General features: G+C 44.6%; 1 protein-coding gene across 1 annotated transcript; it reads left to right on the top strand.

Moving 5' to 3' along the window:
• Positions 1-1,043: 1,043 nt before the first annotated feature.
• plcxd3 (phosphatidylinositol-specific phospholipase C, X domain containing 3) lies at positions 1,044-17,964 on the top strand (the record flags this gene model as incomplete). The annotated part of the gene is given in 8 exon segments (XM_084467984.1): positions 1,044-1,157; positions 13,575-13,831; positions 14,079-14,252; positions 15,314-15,476; positions 15,479-15,488; positions 16,579-16,683; positions 17,809-17,837; positions 17,840-17,964. Coding segments are annotated over 8 exon segments (966 nt in total). The 5' UTR covers positions 1,044-1,054.
• Positions 17,965-18,964: the final 1,000 nt, after the last annotated feature.

The following is an 18,964-nucleotide window of genomic DNA, read 5'->3' on the forward strand; positions in this document are numbered from 1 at the left end:
TTATTTTCATAGTTTCAAATAGTGAGAAGGCCTATGAATGATTCAGTTCCACAAGTCAAATGATTGCCCTATAAACGATGGTGGGTGTGGGTGTGTATGTGTTGGGGGGGTGAAGGGTGATGGACTATGATGGACTTAGGTTGGCATACTTGATGTGATTTCTTCACTTGAGTAGAGAGACGCTGCTCTCACCTGAGGGCGCTTACGTAATCAACGAATTAGACCAATTAGCTGCCGGTCTCGGTTAGATCAAGCGGGTTGGATCACAAAATGGTTTAGAAAAGGACGGCTGTTTGCCAGCAGCGGCGGCTCCAAATCCAATATATGCCATTCATTCAAACCCTCCATTCCCCAAACGATGCCAGTGCCATATTCGAATCGCCGATCTATGTGTAGCCTGGATATATGTTGAGACTTACAGTTAAAACCATGGGATCTAAACGGAAATACACCGCTCAGGTTTTGAGAATCAACAGGACAGGGGACTAATGTAACCCATTTGTTGCGTGTGTTATTGTATTCATTATCTCATTAATACAGATATATTTGCGTCATTTTTGGTGGCACATTAAATAAACGCACCTTTCTTGAAAGACTACTTTAACAGGCTAATTGTCAATGATTCAATCCAGCCTCATGGTGGTTGTAGTCCGAATAGTGCACTGCACCCTTTTATTAATTTTAGACGAGCAGAAAGGAATGGATTGGAAAACACTATATATTAATAGAAGCGATAGAACGTATAGACATGTTAAAAAGCCTAGACTTTGCATAGATCTAACCTGTCAATCCATCTACAGCAGCAGCCACACAAATCCGCCCTCCACACCCACGTGTACGCGCGCAGGAGGGGGTCGGGGAGGGGGGTGGTGGTTTGGTGCGGTGTGTGTGTGTATTTGTGTGTGTGTGTGAGGACCGGGTAGCCTATCTGTCGGGCTGTGTACGTGGTGTGGGCGAGAGTGTTTATTGCGTGCGTGGATTTGGAGAGCGAGGAGCGAGCGCAGCACAAAGAGCGCACTCCAGGCGAGCATTGTAGTGTTTACACGGCGGCAGCATGGCTTCGTCTCACGGGAGATGCGACCTACGGTTCGCCGACTGGATGTCAAGTTTACCGCAGACCATGCACACCATCCCGCTCACCAATCTGGCCATTCCCGGTAAGGTGCGCGCCTTCGCGTCGTTGAAGTTATGCGTAAAACAACCACATTTTTTGGGTATGTGCGTTGTACGATGAGCGTTCGTGTAGAACCGTGCGCGCGATGTGTAGCCCGACGACGTTGTGTTCATGGGAAGCAGAACAACCATGTGTATCATGTGCATGGTTTAATGCAGACGTAAGGATGGGTAGGCAAACAATGACGGTTATATAATGTGGAGCCTTATACTGTTAGGGTGAAGAAGAGGACAGGACCTGTTGCGCCACGCGGGCAAAGCCATGTGTTTCTCCTTGTCTATATTTAGTATTAACTATTCCATCTAAAATAATATATTGTCATTTGTAATTTACTTGTCAGGGACCGGCATGTCGTTTTAAAATTGGTTATTGAGTGTTTTATCAATACAATTTATATAGGATTTATTTTCATTGTATAATTGCACCGTCTGCCTCTATTGGATGTCTAAGATGTAATTTCCCTCCCAAATTAGAAAGTCTGGTGCTATCACTGGGAACGTTGATTGTAATATCCGGTCACTGATTTGACTTCTGGTGGAACGGCCGATTAGCAGAGGGTAAATTTCTTGTCAGGGACACATTATCATCACGTATTTACAAAGTTACTTGCAGAAAGTAATTTTCTCTCTCTCTCTCGCTCTCGCTCTATTCTCCCTCTCCTATCATTCTCTCTGGGGAGATGAAATAGCTTGGCTCCGTTCTCTGATGTTTTCGCCCATGCCAACATGTTGTCAATTCACAGATTTAATTACTTTTCATTTAATATTTACATTTCACGCACATACAGACACACACACACACACACACACACACACACACACACACACACACACACACACACACACACACACACACACACACACACACACACACACACACACACACACACACACACACACAATCAAGCATTGGTGTTATAGTGGAAGGATGACTGGGCATGAGCGGCTATCATGATAGCAGTCTTGCTGAATCACCTAGCATGTGCTATGTACGCACCAGGCCTGGAAACACTGCCGGCTCAATCTAATTAGGTACAATTACTCCTCGTTGGCCCAGAAGCCCCACATCTCAGCTGCTCTCCTGTCGGGTCTTCCATGGGCAAGATTCACACACACACATCCTCAAATGTATGTGTGTTTGTGTGTATACTTGCACCGGCCCTCTGTGCTTAGGATTGCATTTAATATAATGGTTATCTCTGTGTAAGTGTGTTTTAGAGAAGTCACACATGCATAGGGTTTATTTGTAATATTGTTATTACATTTTTCTTAAGGAGGCGCCATACAAAACTCTTGTTTAAATGAATCCTGACATAAGAGCCCTCTCTTATTTTTAGCCACAAGTGTATTCTTTTTCTTACCCAGCGAGATTTAATATTCATGAGGTTCAATTTCAAACAGCCCCTGGCTTGCATCCAACCATGCCTGCATTAAGCGCTTTGATGCTACATTATTCTGGAGGGAGGAGGGGATTTGGTTTGCTAACCAACAGCGCCTAAATGGCTGGCACCATGACGAGTGTGTGTCTGGTGGTCTGGAAAGCTCTTTATATATACTCGAAAGATGTGTGGGTGGCCATGTTTGATGATTTCTGTCTTTTTTGCTATTTTTTCTTTTATTTTACACATGCTTCTTCTTACTGCTGTACTCTTAAGTGCCTTTCCTCCCATTATGATGAAGATTCGTACCCTTATCATTTGTCTGATTGCCCTTTTTGTCCGACTGACACCTTGAGATGTCTAAATCGATATCTCTATTAGATGATGCTTTAATGGCATCCATTTGTCAGTCAGGCTTTACAACTTCATCTATCTAGCTCTGTCTTTCTATCTCTATAAATCTCTATCCATCTTTCCAAAGTGGTGTGGGGAATATGGGGAGTATCGTCAGCATATAGAGGATAACACAGCTGCGATCTCAAACTTAAATGTGGTGTATAGTCAGGCTATTAGTAGTTAATCAATAAATATAGTACCTCAATAAATAACCATTTGCATATGTGTGCTACATATTCAACACTGCGCTATAGACAGACAAATACGTTTGTTTGGCTATGAGTAAGCTCCTTAATGTGTTTTGTTGGCTCCATGCTGTTTCTCGGAGAGCAACGATGCTTCAGGGATTGTTACGTCCGTGATCAATGGGCAGGCAGATTTCCATTGAAACATACTATATAAAAATATATACAATATCTTTAAGCAAAACAATGCAACTACAAATATATATAGCTATACTTTTCCTTAGAACTGCTCTACAAAGATGCGTTGGTTTTGTTGATTAGCATATATGCTCTGGTTAACATAACACTGGCTCTCCTCATCCATTAGGAGAGATTAGGCCTGGGCAATAAAACAATAAATTATCGTATCGCGATAGATCAATATGATCTTTGATCAATATCAATATAAAACATGTTCAATATATATATTGATAAGAGACTGCACCACCGAATCTAGCAGCTGGGTTTGTTACACAAACTTGTGTCTTGGACAAATCCCTGCTATTCCTCCCAAGATCCGGGAGTCATAGCAGCGAGTGACTCCAGTTGGGTGATGATGTATTATGCCAGGGTGGAGGGTGTGAGCTCTAGGGCTCTCACTGTCACACAAGGGGACAGGAGAGAGTGGGTCGAGATGACCTGTCAAAGAAAGCAGGAGTATGTACATCCTGACTCACAAGCTGAACATGATAATTACAACAATGATAATATATGTCTATAACATATTATTATATGTGAATATTTGACAGTTAGGTGGTGTTGAGCATCACCGATAACCCTGGTGGTGGTCAGCACACATGATGGTCAGCAAAGGTAGGCTATGAGAGATAATCCTGCTTCCCCATGGTTCTCTCCCCATGAAACTGGTTTCTCCTGTCACACATACAGAGCAGGGAGGTTGCTCACTGGCTTTCTGTATTCCACTGGCAGAGTGCACTTGTTTGCTTCAACATTCCTGTACAGTGAGTATAGATGTGTTGTTATGACTATTTCCAAAATGAGATTACCAATCCAAATACTATCAAAGGGCTGATGCCGCACTGCACACACACATATTTGCATGTTAAGTTTTTCAGTGAGCAAACAGAAAAGCTCATCGCCTTAGGGCTTCACCGGAGGCTGGCTAATTAATAATTTAACTCGTGCCAGGGAACATGGGGAAAGTATATTCCATTAACTTAAGCTGACCTAAGAGGCGCAACAGAAACAAACCCAGGTTCCCTTGGGCAACAAAGAAACACAACCCGCTGGAAGATTTTCACCGTAAGTTTGTACTTCCAGCGCATTGGCTGGAATCGGTCCACTGGTCCTTAAGCCCCGTAACAAGAACGATAAACAATCCCTCCAGACTCGGCTAGCCCTGCAAAGCAGCCTTAAAGTCAAGGGACACTAAGAGATATAGACACAAATGGATGGGCTGCTAGATGAATGGACAGACAGATGGACAGATATGGATGGATATATAGATATATATAGATATATATATAATAGATACACGCAACAGAATGGGAAATTGTTAAAGGTTTTGACTGGAACTTTTGGCGAGCGCAGGACAAACGTGGAGAGAAGTCAACCTTTTGAAAGAAGATGACTAAGGTTATTTGAACAAAGTTATGTGGTTATGGTACAGGTTTATCATGGGGGTTGGTGTGCTATTGGGATCGGATCACTACATAAGTAGGTATAGATACACCTGTATATAACTATTTAGTTAGCTGGCAACTGAATATACAATATATCCAGAAAAGACACCCCTGTTACAGCCCTATATGTATGTGCTTATTAAGATTGTACTTCATGTTAAAAAATATAAATCATGTTATAACGTGTATAATGTTAATATTCTGTGCATTTGTAAAACAGAACTCAAACAATTGTACTGCTTCAAAGATTGAGTTGTGCCATCAAACCCTATTTACATTAGCACAATAGGTTTCACCGAGTGCACATCATTTCATGGTTTCATCATTGGTTTCTCCAACAACCTGCTTAATCTAAAAATAAAAAAAGTTGTGCACTCGTAGTTTTGGCTTGTTGTTAAAGGAGGTGCAGATGGAGAAACCAATTTTTCTCATGTAATAGTTTGAAGGCACAACTCAATCTACAAGTACAAATTAATTTGTACCCTTTATTACAAGCACAAACATAATGGTATTAGAATAACCCCAGAACAACCCCAGTTTGCATACAAAATACCTTGCACAGTAACTGTCATTAAAGGTCCCATGGCATGAAAATTTCACTTTATGAGGTTTTCTAACATTAAGTTGAGTTCCCCTAGTCTCCCTATGGTCCTCCAGTAGCAAAAAATTGCGTTAGGTGTAAACCGAGAAGTAGGTATCTTGCTCCACCTTTGAAAAAGGGATCGCTGAAAAGCTTTGATTTGGGAGCTGGCCCCATATGACGTCATATGGGGCCATGTTACCTCCCCTTTCTCTGCTTGGCCCGCCCAGAGAATTTGGCTCGCCAATGAGACAATGAGCTAGGATCGTGTGAGCGCCACATGTGTGTGTGTGTGTGTGTGTGTGTGTGTGTGTGTGTGTGTGTGTGTGTGTGTGAATACACACACCGTAACGCAAGTGTTCTTTGTTTTTTTTCATTTATTTTGTATAGCGCTTTTTAATGACCCAAAGACGCTGTTGGCGCATAACACACAACACAATAACGCAAGCTTGCATAAAGCTCCCATTTGGTGAAAAGACTAGACTGCGTTGGGTTGGTTGAGAAGGAATTGGAAACCACGACATGGAGGAGAAAAGGATTGTTGCCCAGGATTGTCCATCAGAGCCCCGCTGCCCGCTGAACGCTGCCCATTGCCTGTTGCCCGGGGTTGTCTCCCGCCGGAGCAGCGGGCAGCGGGCACCGGGGCTGGGCAGGCAGCGGGGCTGGGCGGGCAGCCCCGGGGGCGGGCAGTGTTCAGCGGGCAGCGGAGCTGGGCGGGCAGCGGGGCTGGGCGGGCAGCCCCGGGGGCGGGCAGCGGGGCTCCGGCAGGAGACAACCCCGGGCAACGGGCAGCGTTCAGCAGGCAGCGGGGCTCCGACGGACAATCCTGGGCAACAATCCTTTTCTCCTCCATGTCGCGGTTCCCAGTTCCTTCTCAACCAACCCGACACAGACAACCCCCGGCAACAATCGCGGGCAACAATCCCTTTCTCCTCCTATTTCGCAGTTCAGTCGTTACTTAATATTGACGTGGAAGTGGAAGAACCAGAGGCGTCAGAGAACCCAACGCAGTCGTTTGAGATTCATAATATCATCCGGAGCCGCAAACAGCTTTTGACCATGATAATATATATTATATTATATAGATATCTAAATATAATATGATATTATTTAGATATAGAGCTCCAGGACTCCCGCCGGAGCACCTGGTGTGTTCAGTGTTCCACTGTAAACACTAGTGCATGGTACCGCGGCCGCAAGCTGCTCAGGGCCACACCCCCACCCTCCACCTTGACCCGCCTCTAAAAACGGCATGTTTGTGGAGAGCTCATTGTGGGACTGGCTCGTAGTGGCTGTAACTCTGCACCAAGGCTGAATTTCTTGAACGTCTTCAAGTACTGTATTAGGGGCCCACTAACACCTATATTAAAGCATCCATAAAATAGCATGCCATGGGACCTTTAAGAAACATGAACTGAAAAAACGGTTGTGCATTGCAGTAAGGCAACCATCAATTCAGGACCACCAACTTATTCTCCGTTCTCTGTTCCTGCAAGACAGCTGGATTACTTCAATGCATGTGGCCCAGTTCGTTTGACATCTGTGGTCCAAAGGACTGCCTGATTTGTTAGGTATGGATTCTCAGCAGGCCTGGTTTCACCTCACCCCTGGCGGTTAATTGAGTTTCCAGCAGGAGGACATTTATCTTTGTTGTTGAAAAAAATGTCAAATATTTCTCCGTCATCGGAAGGAACCAGCAGCAGGGCCCCGCAGACATTTTCTGCTTGCCTTGCTCTGCCCCGATAACACCAGGGGGAGGCAAGACGGGCTGACTGATTGATTAACAGAGAGACGAGGACAGAGAGGAACAGAGCTCTGGGTTTTTTTAGGACCAGAAAGGTAACCGGATGCCAGAAGGAGTAGCATTGAGGAAGATACAGAGACAGACGTGTGCAATTAAGGGCCATGTACAGTCACCTGGGGAGAGGAAGGGAGAGCAGAGGGTGACAGGGTGTCTGAGGCCATTGTGTGTCTTTCCCTCAACCACCTCAGCACAGAATCTATTTGACATTAGTTTATTTTTGTCTACGCCTTTTGTCTCTTTCGTTCCTCCACTTACTTTGTGACACTCTTTTATACTTACCAAGTTCTCTAAGTCTCGCTCTCGTTCTTGCTCTCTCGCTCTCTCTCTCTTGTGTGTGTTCTGTGCAGGCTAAAGATGGAGTGTGCTGTTTTTGGTGGTGTAATGAGCGGTGAAAGCGCATTAACCAGCGGTGCTTGCTTTCTATGTAACCTCCTGTCAAACCCGTTGGCTTAAGTAAAGAATTACAGCTTCCATCACTGGGCACAGCTTGGCAAGACAGCCAAAGGTCCTTTGTGCTCTCTTCAACCTCTGTTGATTTGAGAGCAGGCCCGGATGCAGAACGGTTCTGGTGGGCGGCTTTCGGATCTCTGTGTCTCGCGGCCTGTGACCGCTCACCTTTTATGACATCATGTCTGCTGTTACGACTATGCGCTTATTGACATACTCCTACGCATCACGCAAGTGACCTCATGCGCTGCAGAGATCAACAGTCTCGAAATGAACTGTAATCAGCAACGCCAGGCAGTCGACAAATTCCGCAGAACGCTTTCACTCTGATTGCGTGACGCCCTGAAGACCATCACCCAAACTAACCGGCCTTCATCCGAAGGCAGGGACTACTGCTGATTATTGTAAATGAATAACCACGTCACATTGTAATTCACCCCAACAGCTGCTGCTGCTGCTATGATCCATCAATAGAGCGAGAGGTGGCTTCTCCCGGACAAATGAAACCTTCTTTGAAAAACGGTCCTCCCATCCCTCCCTGTCCCTGCATCTCACGGTCAAGTGGCGTTCGTAAGAACAATGGACGAAATGGGCCTTCCAATTGGGTCACATACTGGATACTTGATCATAAGCTTGACCGGTCCATGATGATAGATAATATTATGTACGATGCATATTATTTCTGCACCTCGATTTAACTTAAATAATAAAATAATATAACATTTTTATCATTTTCAAGCTCACAGCAGATATTATATCTTGAAGAGATATCACTCACTCTCTCTTTCTTGACCTACGTCAAGACTGAGTGAGAGTGTGTGTAGACAACGGTCAGAATGATTATTTCAGTATTGCAGATCTTAAGTCCATGGCCTAATGGTCTATAGGCCGCAGGTGTATATGCCGTTGCAGAAATGCGCGGTCAAGGCTCTTGAGTTTGGAGTACAGACTCCAAACTCGAACTCAAAATATGTATGGCTTTTCACCTAACCTAATAGTACAACCTATAGCGGAGCACATTAAACACCATACGTTAAGTCTATTGTGTTGCCAAGTACTCGTTCAAACCCAAACCCACTAAAGTCCACTTTGACGGGCGCAAACGCATCTTGGGTCTCAGAGAGCGGGCAGGCCCACTGATTCCCCCTTGATAGCGCGGGCGGGCTGCTTTTGAGTCCATAGCTACATAGTGGAAATAGAAAAACCCTGTCTTCATTGAGACTGACATACCTCGTCGACCACGTTGCAGCCATGACACTGTGGAAACAGAGTATCTGAGTAACCAGTACATAATGCGTTGTTACTGACAGAATCTTGAATCCATTTTTTTGAGCCTGAATCTGGATTGGTTAAATCCCTTTTAGTTCTCTGTATCTAATTTGAAAGAAAATTTGATGTAGTGATAGATGTGGTGGGATGAATGTGTTATTTTAATGTGCACCGCTACACCAGTCAAATTAGTTCTAAAATAAATATGATGTATTACCAATACCCTTGATACAAAGAACAGATAAGCAATTAGACTTAATGACAGAATCTTAGAATAACCACAATCGTGCCCGCAACACAATTTTCAAGTTCAAAACTGAAAATGTATATTAAAGTTTCTTATATAGTGCCAACACCAATATTCTGAATGTAGAAGCAAGTTTCATCCCCCTGAATTATTTTGAATCCAATGATTGTGACATTGTGACAATATGTCTCCTTATGTCAATGTAATATGAATCAACTCAGAAATAGGATTTCCTGTGTTTAATTGTGATGCAGAAATTTAAAGAATAGGGTTCCTTACAGCTGGTTTTGTCTGGTTTAGTCTTGGCCGTTTGATCGAAGCAAGTGGCTTTTGTATGATTGTATTTGCCAGTGCCCAGTCACAGTGACCTTGTTTTGATATTTCATTGTGACACAGGGAGAAACCATACAGACACACACATACAGACAAAAGCACACAGGCACACTTAATTTCCCTTGCAATACTTGAAGACAGGATTAATTCAATTTGAATGGCTGCTTTTGTGTTATGCATAGTAAATTGTGTTTTGTTTTTCCTCCTTTCTTTCAGGGGACTTTAATTGTGCCGCTCTGACTAGCAGTGTTAGCTTTTGAGTTTTCAGTTTGCACGTACTATATAATAACATGGATGAAGAATTATTTTCATTGGCTGACAGTTGTTGTTGTTGTTGTTATAATAATCAAAACCATACCGCAGTGCAGAAGAACTGTAACTCTACTAACTTGAACTTGAATAAACAGTATCATAAATACCTATTTACTATTATGTATCAGCAATGTAAAATTTATTCAGATGGTGGATAAATCGGAGGCAATGAATGTGCTGTGAATTGCTAATTTATTTTGATGCATCACCAAATTCAGCTGCAACAGCTTTCCAAGCCTTTTTCCCCAAGAATGTTGGTATTTTACTTGATTGAAACAACACTGAACCAAGCCAGCACTGGGTTCACACAAAGGTTCTCGATTAGCAGCTTAGTTCTGGTAAATATTCACTGCAATCTCACAGATTGAGTCAACATCCACTCACAGCACACTCGTACCACAATATACTTTTACTTGAGAATATAACTTCAAATATTTATGGTTTTCTTTTGTTAGTTAGTGGATAATGCGCAGTACCCATGTGAGTACACTTTGGTCAGCTCATTAACCATTTTTACAAACGGGAAACAGTTGCAAATGCTCGTTTAGAATTTATTAGCAATCATTCTGACTTTTTCAGGTCACCAGGGTTGATGGTTTTAAATAATTGTTCTGATTATAAGGTTAATAGCCGTAATTGCTTAACATCCGCATACTTCATATATAATCACCAAGCTAAAGGAAATAGCTTGGCCTCTCTGGGAGCACAATTGATTAACCTTGTTATCATTTAAGGAATATCAGAGTGGGTACTAATCTGATATTAATTCTAACTCATAATGACTCAAGGCTATGAGATGAAGAGATATGACAATGGGCAACATGTTGTTTTGAGTTGGTCCTACAGCACAATTAGTAGAGCATGGTACTGCTGCAGGGGTGAGCGGTTATATTCCCACTGGGGCTGCTCAAGCAAAGAGTGTACATGTGGACATGATGAAGATTTAGTTTTTGTGTTTATCCTTTATAGTTATGGTTATTACCATTAACGCATAAGCTATTTTTTACCCGTATTCACATTTTACCATTAGTGGTGTGTGTTTGTGCATGTTTTTATTTCTTCTTTGTTTGTAGTGATTTTGAATGACACGCCTGCATCTCGTTTGTGTTGTGACACAAACTTTATAAGATGGCCCCCAACACTGAGAGCAGTTGATGGTCAGCGACTGAAGGATTGAGATACTGTGATGTGCACCAACAAAGAAGCAACCCTCTATTTCACTGTGACCTGCCCCTATGCTTTTAACTGAACTTTTAAAGAAAATATATATATTGTTCCTGCTGCCCGAACCATCTCTTGACCTGCATATGTCCCTGCCAGACAGACGGAGCACCTGGGGAAAAAAGCTTGTATGTGTAAAGTGGACATTGTAAATCTTTGGAAAGAAGCCTATGCTCTCGTCTAGGTGAGGTTCATAACTGGTTTGGTCTGGGACCTATTTCATGTTTGAGTTGTGTGAGCAATCCAGCCTGCCTTTTTGCACCCAATAGCTTAATGAGATAATGACCGCACAGCAAAGGTTGGTGGAATACCGCAAGGATACGGTGCATCGGGTCAATGTAACTGAACGCATACATAGACACGACACAACACATACGTAGCTGTACAATGGGCACTGCATATTGTTTGGGAATTGCATGGATGAAAGATGGTGTAGTGAATTGAATGTCTCTCACGGTACATGTAAGACGCGTTGGATACATGTGTTGGCTAGATATTTCTTCGCTATATTCCACGTGTGATCCAAACCTTTCGAAGGTCCCTTCTGGTATAGTCACTGTGTGGGGCTGCTTCAGGGTTTCTTTCTGTGTGTAATGATCAGGGGATGAGCAGCAGTCATTACGTCTTATTGTGGAGAGAGAACGGGAGGAGGGATAAAGAGGGGGGTGGGAGGGATAAAGAGGGGGGTGGGAGGGATAAAGAGGGGGGTTAGAGCACCAGATGAACACGTACCGTGCTGATCCCAGTGTGTTCACATTTGTTTGCTCAAGGAAAGAACGACTACCATGTCCAGAGACATGGTAGTCGATTTAGGTTTCGATTAGGTTTTTATATAGCAGTCGGCAAGAGTTAGAAATTGTTATCCGGTTTTGTTCAACTGGTTTTTCATTTTCAGATTATAACTGGAACATAAGCTGTTAAAAAGGTTAGTAAATCAGGATGTTGAGAAGGGCACTTGGTTCAGCTTTGTGTAAACTTGAAGCCAAGCTTTTTCTTCGCAAAAAGACTGTCTTGTCATTATAACACATCGGCTAGTTTGATATGTTGTTGCCATAGTGTCCCCTGGGCATTATCTGCAAGGCAACAGGTATTTTGGAGGCAATTCACCTGCAGCGAGAGGGAAAAAAACAGTGGTCAGATAGAGCCATTAGCATCAAAGCACAATGTCATTTTTACCACAGGTTGTTAGAGGCTCCATGTAGTGGCAGTTTGGATTAGAGCTCAGAGAAAGACCAACATTCCTCTATGGTTGATGTCGTTTTGGAATGTATTTATACCTTCCAAAAATACACTTTGCTGGTCACACATTAAAAAAGGATAAATACAAAATCATGTATTTTGTGGCCTATAATGGCCTATAATGCAAATGTTCCTTCAGAACCAGCATTGTGTGATTTAACTACCAGAACAATTTCCTGTCAAGTCACAAACAGTACAGCTTTCTGACTTTGCATGTCATACTCTGACGTCTATGCACAGCCGCCTGTCACACCGTGGCCTCCGCCCACTACACAGCAAAAAGAAAATGTCTTTGAAATCAACTCCCCCATTTATATCCAGGTGCAGAAAATGGGTCCTCAACGCGCCCATGACCTATTGAAACAAGGTGCTGCCTGAGCTGATGGCTGATAAGGCCTTTAAAAGCCAGATGTCTGTGTCACGGGACAGTTCAAAAAACAAGGTGTTTTATTTCTCTTCAAGATATGATATCTGCTGTCGGCTTAAACGAGTGGGAGAAATACGTTTTCGGTAACGTCTCTGGAGTTAAAAGCCCTTCCTTTACTGGAGGGCTGTGACCTCTCTGGAGATAACCTAAACAGAATATCACATGAAACCGTTGGTCGATGACGTTGCCGGTTTTTTGTGTGATGGCCGAGGAAACCGTCTTGATTTTTTGTAGTCTAGCACAACTTATGTTGGAAGTCCTGCTCTCGTTTCCAATGAAGAAACTGTAAGGTTTTTCTATTTGTGTTGGTGTGAACAAAACACATTTTGTATTTGGAGTGAGCTGTTTCAAATTGAGGTGGGTGTAGTACTAGCAGCAGAGCCGCTTCGTCTTCCAGGTTGAGGTCCGAAGCCTGATCACACTCATGAGCATTTTAGCACAGGTGGAGAACCTTTCTGTGGTATGCAGGAATCAGTCATTATAATTGATTATCCATCATGATAGTCCATGATATCAACAACACTCAATTCAGGGACCACAACGGAAAAAAGCCTTCGGGCGTTATTGTGTCATCCCTGACTATTTATGTATTTTAATGTATGACACAGTGCTGTTCATATTTTATATCAAAATGGTCAAATAAAATCAATCAATCAATCAATTCAAAACAGTGTTTATCGTTCATTCCTTGTTACATAGCTGTGTCGCTAATGATGCCTTGCTCAATGCACTGCGAAACAGAGAACACTTGGGCTGGCAGTTATCCACCCGAACCACCACCGCCTCTCCTCCATCCCAGTGTCGTCACGGTGATGATCCCTTCCCTATTAGGATCAATAACAAGGTGGACCCCCCCCCCCCCCCCTCCCGTCCATTCCAGGTTCCCATGACTCCTTCAGCTTCTACATCGACGAGTCATCCCCGGTGGGTCCTGAGCAGCCCGAGACGGTGCAGAACTTTGTGTCCGTGTTCGGCACAGTGGCCAAGAAGCTGATGAGGAAGTGGCTGGCCACGCAGACCATGAACTTCACCTGCCAGCTGGAGTCGGGCGTGCGCTTCTTCGACCTGCGCATCTCCACCAAGCCCCGCGACCCCGACAACGAGCTGTTCTTCGCCCACGGGCTCTTCAGCGCCACGGTCTGTCTGTGGAGAGAGAGAGAGAGAGAGAGAGAGAGAGAGAGAGAGAGAGAGAGAGAGAGAGAGAGAGAGAGAGAGAGAGAGAGAGAGAGAGAGAGAGAGAGAGAGAGAGAGAGAGAGAGAGAGAGAGAGAGAGAGAGAGAGAGAGAGAGAGAGAGAGAGAGAGAGAGAGAGAGAGAGAGAGAGAGAGAGAGAGATTCATTATTTTGTGTTGCCTTTCTATGTGTGTGTGTGTGTCCCCGTCCAGGTCAGGGAGGGATTGGAACAGATCAGTACGTACCTGTCATCTCATGCCAGAGAGGTGGTGTTCCTGGACTTCAACCACTTCTACGGGGTTCAGAACCTCCACCATGAGAAGCTGGTGACCATGCTCAAAGACATCTTTGGAGACAAACTGTGCCCCGTCATCTTCGCTCAAGAGGTATTTATTACCCTCTAAACTTTCATTAAGGTATATTTAACAATGGAATAGAAGCTTAATCATCACCATCGTCGAGTGCTACAAGATTAATTCCTGCTGTAATGTTATTGGCAAATACGTGCGCTCCCACAAAAGCAAAACTTGAAATATTAATTTCACTAATGTGTTCTGAGACCATTTTGATTTTGTTCAGAGCTCCCCACAGGAGAACACCTTTTGTTGGGATTAACGGATTAATGGCTTTCATAAGGTTGAACTCTCCTTATCAACCGCTAACAGTACTGCTCTCGTTATTTTAATTTGGTTGGATTCGCTTACGAATAGTTGCAATGTTGTCACATGGATTCTTCTGTAATTCATGGGGGAAATGTAAAGAATCCTTAAAAAAGAGAAGTATGTAAGGGATCTTCAAAGAAGAATAGCTGAACAGCAATATCCCATGGAATACATCATGGCTATTGGTGACCATGATGTCTCTGAGAAGGAAGAGCACACTCAATATTCATAAAGGCTTTTACACATTTCTTCTCTTTATGTCTTCTCACTCAACATAGCCAAAAAGGTCCCAACCTTTATTGCAGCACAGAAGCACTGAAATAGAACGACTCCCTGAGAAAGGGGTTACAGTGAACACCAGGGACTGTATTCAACATTATTATTTGTACCATCTTTGTTGAATATTTGAACACGTTTTGTACACTGCTGACGAACGAGAGCAGGATGGAGTCTGGCTACTCAAGGTTACCAATTTGATCCCCAGCTCCCTCGATCAGGTGCTCTCGGGCACTATGAATACAGTCCACTTTTGCAGTCATGCACCTGAGCTATGGGTACGCCGCACATGTGATTGACAGGCAAAATCGCCCAATACCCATCAGGGAAGAGGTGCCCTGATTGGGCAGAAATGAGCCGGGAGTGGCCCAACCAGAACAGATTTTCTCAGGAGGCTCACTCACTGTGACGTGACGGATGGCTGTGGCATTTCGCACGATTTACTCTTAAATTGTAGCTGTTAAAACTCACCTGCAGCACTTGTTAACATGGGATTCCCTCTGGTCCAGGTGACCCTGCAGTATCTGTGGGAGAAGGAGTTCCAGGTGCTTGTGTTCTACCACCACCCGATGGCTCTGGAGGTCCCGTTCCTCTGGCCCGGCCAGATGATGCCCTCCCCCTGGGCCAACACCACCGACCCGGAGAAGCTGGTGCAGTTCCTCCAGGCCTCCATCACGATCGCAGGTCGGTCGGCCGCCCCCATACACTCGTTTGTTCCTCGTTTAGCTTCCTATAAGCAGAGGCGATCGTACATTAGATAACCGCAGATTGTAAATGTCACACAAAGCCACAGTCTCTTTTGTCTCCATTAGCTTTTTCTTTGAGTGCTGCTTTTCTCTTGGATTTCAGTTCTGTTAACTGTGTAGTCGTTCAGCTGACTCCTTTATCCAAAGCCGCGAGCATTGTCTGCAGATGCATGATAATCATTGAGCAGAGTAGAGGTTGGCCATCTTGCTAACCCTTTAGTTAGGTTGTGAAATGGGCGGCTTGAACCCAGGGCTTTTTGGCTGGCTCAAAAGCCCATGGCACTGCATTGACCTGAACCAATTCAGCTGAAGTTTCTTTCTTTTATTATTTGTTGGCTCTCTACTCAACATGAATATACTTGATGTCTTTATCTCTTTCCTTCTTTCTTTCTTTTAAGACGCCCCGTTGATTTAAATGCATAGTTATATTTAAGAGACGATTAAGTAAGGTAAGGACAATGTCAGCGAGCCGGTGCTTATCGCAAAATAAACCCTGCTACACGTTGGGGTCCACTTGATTGGAAATAGTGTCCATAGCAACGGTTACTGAAATTCAGACAATAACAGACCACTGCATGCAATAATTGACCAATAAGAATCGAGTATTCAACAAAGCCATGTAATAGCTATATTTAAAATAATTTCAATGCAAAGAGATGACTAACCAGACATAGCAGCAATCATCCGGCACACACAGTGAAAAAACACTTATTTGTTTGGGGTTCCCAGATGTAATGAAAAACGAAAATCTGAGCACATTGGCAACACAACAATGGAGTTTAGTCACGCTCCAGTTTAAACCCAATCAGCGACGGAGCACATAACAACACGGCTTGAGCGCAACTCAGAGCAACACTAATTCCGTTTAAGTATTCCTGAATAGGAAGCTTGTCTTTGCTGAGATGGTGTGGCGTGGTAGGATAGCGTTTATGACATGTTGTCTTGCCCTTTAAGAAAAACCCGGTCAACGGAAAAGCAAGAGGTGAAGGGACGGGCAGAGTGTGTAATGTTGCGTGTGTCCCCTGCAGGAGGAAGGGGACCTTCTTTGTGTCTCAGGTGGTGCTGACCCCCAAAGCCAGCACCGTGATGAAAGGAGTGGCCAGTGGTCTGAGGGAAACCATCACGAGAGGTGTGTGTTTGTGTGTGTGTGTGTGTGCGTGTGCGTGTGCGCGTGCGTGCGTGCGTGCGTGCATAGGGGTGTGTGTGTGTGTGAGGGAGAATGGGGAGCAGCATTTGCTTTTCATGTTCGATGTGACGTTGATGCACATTGATAATGCTAAATGTACACTAGGACACACACAGACACAGACAGACATATGAGCCACATGACATTTTAAAGCTAAACCTAAAGACACGGCAGTAGGATCTCCTCACAACGACACCCACCTCATGCAGGTTTTCAGCAGAAGCAGAAAAAAGAATTCGACCCTCCAGTTCTCTCTCTGTAGCGCTGCCGCGCCCTGTTTTAGTTCAATCTCCGTTTGTACTCATGATTACCCCCCTCTTCGCTCCTCTTAGTGTTACGGTCCGTTGAAAGCCTAAACAGTAAAGCCGCCAATTTGACCGCCATGAATAATTCATACTCAGAAAGCGGCACGGTGTCTTCTAATTTTTTTTTTCACGTTCTTTGTGCGGGTTTATTTATTTATTTAGTCATCGTCCTGATTATTTCTGCCAGTGTAAAAAGGCGAGACATGCAGACAGCGCTTAAGAGCCTAGGCGCGCTACACGTGGCGCACACACGCTCTGTGCATGTCCCTCAGTGTCAAAGCCGCCTCTGCCCTGCGCGTTCTGCCAGGGGCGGACAGCCCGCTGCAAGCGTTTAGTCCTGCCTGCACGCTACGGCCATGTTCCTTTTGAAATTTCTTTCTTTCTTCTTATTGCCCCCCCCCCCCCCCCCCCCGGCTACATCTCCCATTGGGCGACTCTGTACGGCCGTCAAATCACATCCTTGCTGACAAGCATTGTGCTTTGGGTGCTTATACGCCCGGTCCAGCTTGCTGACAATATGACGTATGGAGAGAACATCCACGAGTGACGCACACGGCCGCAGTGTACGCATTTTCATTCCCGGTGATCGAGTTCTATGGAAACTGTATTCCCGCTGGTAGCCGGCTTTATCAATGAAGCCGGCGTAGCAGCAGCCTCATTGATGAAGAGACTTGTCCATCTGGGCCATCTGTCCATCCGTCCTCACATGCTGTGTCCTTCCTCCGCCCTCTACCCCCCCCCCCCCCCACCCCCCCCCCACATCCCAGGGCCCTGCCGGGCATGATGCAGTGGATTCGGTCCAGCGGCCGGGAGAGAACGGCATCAACATCATCACGGCCGACTTCGTGGAGCTGGGGGAGTTTATCAGCGCCGTCATCACTCTCAACTATCACCTGGACGACGAGGACGACTACGCCACCTGAGAGCGGCCGGCCCGAGGGCTCTTCTCTCTCTCTCTCTCTCTCTCTCTCGCTCTCTCTCTCTTGCCTGTTGGGGGGGGAGGGGAGGGGAGGGGGGGGGGGGGGAGATTTTTGCAAAAGGAAGGAGTCTATGGGGATGAGGCTCGCACGCCACTCCGGTGGTGTTATTTAGGGCGACCGGGCACACGGAGGATCCCCGCGGCCCGGGGGGGGGGTGGGGGGGGGGGCAGAGGAGGGGCAGGGGTCGGATTGTAGTAGGCTAGCCGTAGAAGTCGTCGTCGTCGTTGTAGTTGTTGAGGGCGGGGTTGATTTTGGGGGGGTGGGGGGTTCAGCAGATGACTTGAGTTTCAGCTTCAATGGCAGGAGTTTGTTCTTTTTTGGTTTTATTTGTTTGTTTTCTGGTCTTGGTGTGAAAAAGGATGTCGCTTTTATTTACGTCACTCCCCATATGCTGTGAATAGAACGATTTCGTCCACCAATCAGATCAGTGTTTTGGAGTCTTGCAACTTTAATGCCGATTATTATATATACAGATAGAAATACGCAATATGTGCATTGTCGACGGCGTTTCAAATCACCACCGCGACAAAGTTGAAGTTTAGTGCTCTTGATAATGATGCATCGCTCTTCAGAGATGTGTTTTATTAAGGAGCAGATGTAAGGGCGCTACATGATAGCATTTAATGATTTGGTTTATATATAATTCCTGCTCGAAGCACTAAAGGCGTTTCTAAAAAAAAGGCCTTGAGCAGCTGCATAACAAGTTTAAAAGATCTCTTCCATTTGCTTAATGTCTTTAGTTTAGCTGAAAATCCCCATACAAATAACATCAATCTGGAATTGATTCAACCCCTTGTTTTTAATATACCGGTAAGTGAGTATTTACATACTGATGCAATAGAAAATATGGACCCCTTTCCTTTTAAAATCTTTAATATTGACCAAGGAAACGACCTAAGCGGTTAGAGGCCGAGACCTCTAACAGTCTATTCCCTAGTCAGGC

The sequence above is a fragment of the Micromesistius poutassou genome (assembly GCF_964030765.1).
Source record: "Micromesistius poutassou genome assembly, chromosome: 5".
NCBI lineage: Eukaryota > Metazoa > Chordata > Actinopteri > Gadiformes > Gadidae > Micromesistius > Micromesistius poutassou.